The sequence below is a fragment of the Nannospalax galili genome, unplaced genomic scaffold, assembly GCF_000622305.1.
Source record: "Nannospalax galili isolate Female #2095 unplaced genomic scaffold, S.galili_v1.0 scaffold9282, whole genome shotgun sequence".
Lineage (NCBI taxonomy): Eukaryota > Metazoa > Chordata > Mammalia > Rodentia > Spalacidae > Nannospalax > Nannospalax galili.
The window spans coordinates 3,852-7,249 of NW_008347326.1; the positions used below are offsets into that span (position 1 = coordinate 3,852).

A 3,398-nucleotide genomic window follows, 5' to 3' on the forward strand; every position below is an offset into this window, starting at 1 on the left:
CAAGAATATTTTAATTTAAATAGATTTCATGTCGTCCTTCCCAAATATGTTATTAAGTTATAACTTTAGTGCACACAACAGTTATATCAGTACAACACTATCTTTTTTACATGATGAAGGGGGGAAATTGAAAAAGAAAAGTTAACGCAATATTGAAATTCTTCACTTTTACTCCCTTTCCAGGATCCTTGAGCAAGAAGAGCACCTTCGGGGAGGAGATGATGATGTCCTTGGGCATGGATATATGGAGGACTCCACTGATGTGTACAGCTCCCAGTTTGAAACCATTTTGGACAACACTTCTCTATACTACAGTGCAGAGTCATTGGAGACGCTGTACTCGGAGCCTGATAGCTACTTTAGCTTTGAAATGCCCCTTACTCCAATGATACAGCAGCGCATTAAAGAAGGCGGTCAGTTCCTGGAGAGGACCTCTGCGGGAGGACATCAGGATGTCCTGAGTGTCTCAGCAGATGGCAATGGTGGGATTGTGATGGGCTATTCAAATGGGCTGAATGATTCCAGCAGCTCCATCTACATGAAAGGCCCTCAAGAGACTGCTTTCTGGGGAAGGTACTAGGCTACTCTCCTTAATTTCATGGTGGTATTTCTATAGTATTCTGTCCTTATGAAATCTACGTGTGGAATACATTTTAAGTGAATTTTCCTAGTTTCTGTGGATGTAGGCAGATGATTTGAGTAAATGGTAATTTGGGATTTAAGAGAAGGCAAAGTATACCTTAGTGGTTTGCCAAATTGGTGAGCTGTGGACATTTCCTGTGTTAACTGTATAAGAGTAGCTACTGGACATAGTGATGATACAGCTCTGGAGACAGTGGCTAGTGCCCATCAACAGAGCTTTAGTCTGACGTTGGCAGGTTGTATGATTAGCCCAGAGAGTCCTTGATTGTAAATGGAGGTGTTGGTTGGGAAGTTTCCAGTGTCTTCTACCCCTATCACCTAGGTACTCTTCTGCCTGGCTGTCTTCTTGTTTCTGAGATTTCAAGGAAGGATCTGATATGGGTGCTTGGTGGATAGGATGGAAGCTGACAAGACTTGACAAGGCTATAAGTATTTATTTTCTCTATTTTAACATTTAGGTCCATCTTAGAGCTAACATGGCAAATTGTGTATGGTACACATTCCACAGCTGTCATTTGGGGTGCCTTGTCTACGTATGGATTATCCAGCCGTCTGTCTCTTCTTGCTTGTCATCTTAGTTCATCTGCCTGCCATTTTGCAACTTTATCAGTGGGTAGGGAATGCTAAATCATCTGTTTTATGAATTTAGTTTTGTTATTTTTTCCTCCCTGTGTGTCTGTGTCTGGAGGTGATGGTGGAGGGAAAGTTAAATGAGGGTAAAGTATTTTAAAGCTGCATAAAAATGTCAGTGCTTTACTTTTTAGAAGTCTGTTCATATTATAGGTTTCTAGTAAACATCTCTTTTCAACAGTCTGTCCTGTGCTGACATTTTCTATGACTACAATAGGTTTATAGTTCTGGGGAGGAGAAGATTCAAAACTGGCACATTTTAACCTTGTGCTGTGTTTCCATGTGAAATGGCTGTGAGTAGTGGTTGCCACAGTGAGATAAGGTCTCAAAACACAAGAGCTTGGTCTGATATAGATAAGCTACTTATTTTCTCTAACATCTGATTTAATTTTTTGAAAAGTAGGGATAATGATGTCTTGTGTGCTTAAAGCATCCAGCACAGGAACTGGCTGCTAAGTCCGTATTTAGGCATTATGTGTCTCTAAGAAGAGGGTGCCCCTGAGAGGATGGTATCCCCAGGGATGTGTCCCTGAGGAAGGGCTGTTCTTGAGAGTGAGCATCCCTGAAGTGGGAGTGTGCCTGTGAGCTGGGTGTTCTCGAGGCATCTCTGCTTGGGTTGTCTCTCAGAGGGAGTATCTCTCAATAGAGAACACAGCTGTAGTCTTTTTGCTTTATCATCATCCCTGGTGACTGTGAATTATGATAAAATATCATAGAATAGGTATGAAGACGATCCCGTTGTACCCCCAACCTAACTTTCTGAGGCAAGTACCAGGAGTTAGGTGATTTGGGCTGGGAAGCTATGCCACAGGGAAGGTGTGTCAGTGAAGGTAGAGACAAGCATGTGTGGCGAGCACAGGAAGGGCTGGATGAAAGGTTCATTCTTATGTGGCTTCAGCTTCTAGACTAGGAGGTAGATGTCATTCGGCAGCATGGACTCCAGCCGTTAATATGGACAGAGTTTAATTAAAATGTTTTAGCTGCAGATTAGACAGTGGTATCTGTCAGGTTGTCTTTAGATCAAATTTCACCTGTGTCTCATGCGTGGTGAAACTGTGAGACCTTGCTTGAAGGCAAAGGACCAAATCCTGGTAAGGACCAGATGCATCTCAGAGGAGCAGGCTGAGCTTCTCTTCCAGATCTTCCTCCTCCAGGACTCCTAAGACAGTCATTCCCCACTTACACACACACTGCCAGTAGCTAGGACAGACCATGGGACACATCATCTAGTGTTCTTTGACTTCACCCAAGGGGGTTGTAGGTGGACAGAGTTTCATTTTGTCTTAGGTGTCTACTCAGGGTTAATAAACGGAAGCACGTGTACTGATCCTAGGAATTTTGCTTTGGAGAAGTTGTAATTTTAGAGACTTATGGGTTGAAAAAATGTAATATTTTATAACTTGAAGGGGACCTTAGATAATTTTACTTTTATAACAACAAAAAAGTTAGTGTCCTAGTTTGGTTGGGAGAATTACCCAAAGCCATGTGACTTCCTAATGGCAGATCCCGTGCCCTGAGTCCGAGCTGCCCAGCTCCTAGACAAGTCCTTTCACTGTTTAATGCTGCCTGGTCTGTTATAGATCAGCATTCTGTTTTGTTTTCCTTCTTTCACACTGTGCATCTATAGAGACAGACGTATGAATAGGTCTGTTTCCAAGGACTTAGTTCTAAATGTTGAATTGGTTGTTACTCTTTTTGTGGGTGAGGGTCATGTTGTTGTTACTGGTGGGTATTTGTGTTATTACAAAATATTATAATTTAAGGGGAAATTTACCAAATCATTAATAAACAGGCTTGTATAAAATTTTAAAGCAATCAATGAGCAAGCAGCCTTTTAAAATTTCTTCTGCATTAGAATATCTCTGCAGCAGTATGGAAGTGGACCAGGGTTATTGAGCCTGATTGATGGTTGTGGAAGGGTCACCGTAATTGACTCCTCTCAGCAAAACCCTGACTGAGTGCCAAGGTTAGAATTCAAGGGAAAGAATCTTTTCCAACTTTATTAATAAATATATTTACAAAAGAAGACAAGAATATGGATTAAACTGCACATAGGCCCAGCATTCCACTGTGCATTGGCCCAGCATTCCTTCTCTGTTGACAGGCTTTTCCTGTTTCTTTGATAG

General features: G+C 41.7%; 1 protein-coding gene across 1 annotated transcript in view; it reads left to right on the forward strand.

Moving 5' to 3' along the window:
* LOC103742884 (PH and SEC7 domain-containing protein 3-like) overlaps positions 1-2,933 on the forward strand; it is a 6,776-nt gene extending 3,843 nt beyond the window's left edge. Inside the window, exon 2 of the mRNA XM_008844030.3 lies at positions 184-2,933. Within this exon, the coding sequence (XP_008842252.1) occupies positions 184-580 (397 nt within the window). The 3' untranslated portion in view covers positions 581-2,933. The remainder of the gene's footprint in view (positions 1-183) is intronic.
* The last annotated feature ends 465 nt before the right edge of the window (positions 2,934-3,398 follow it).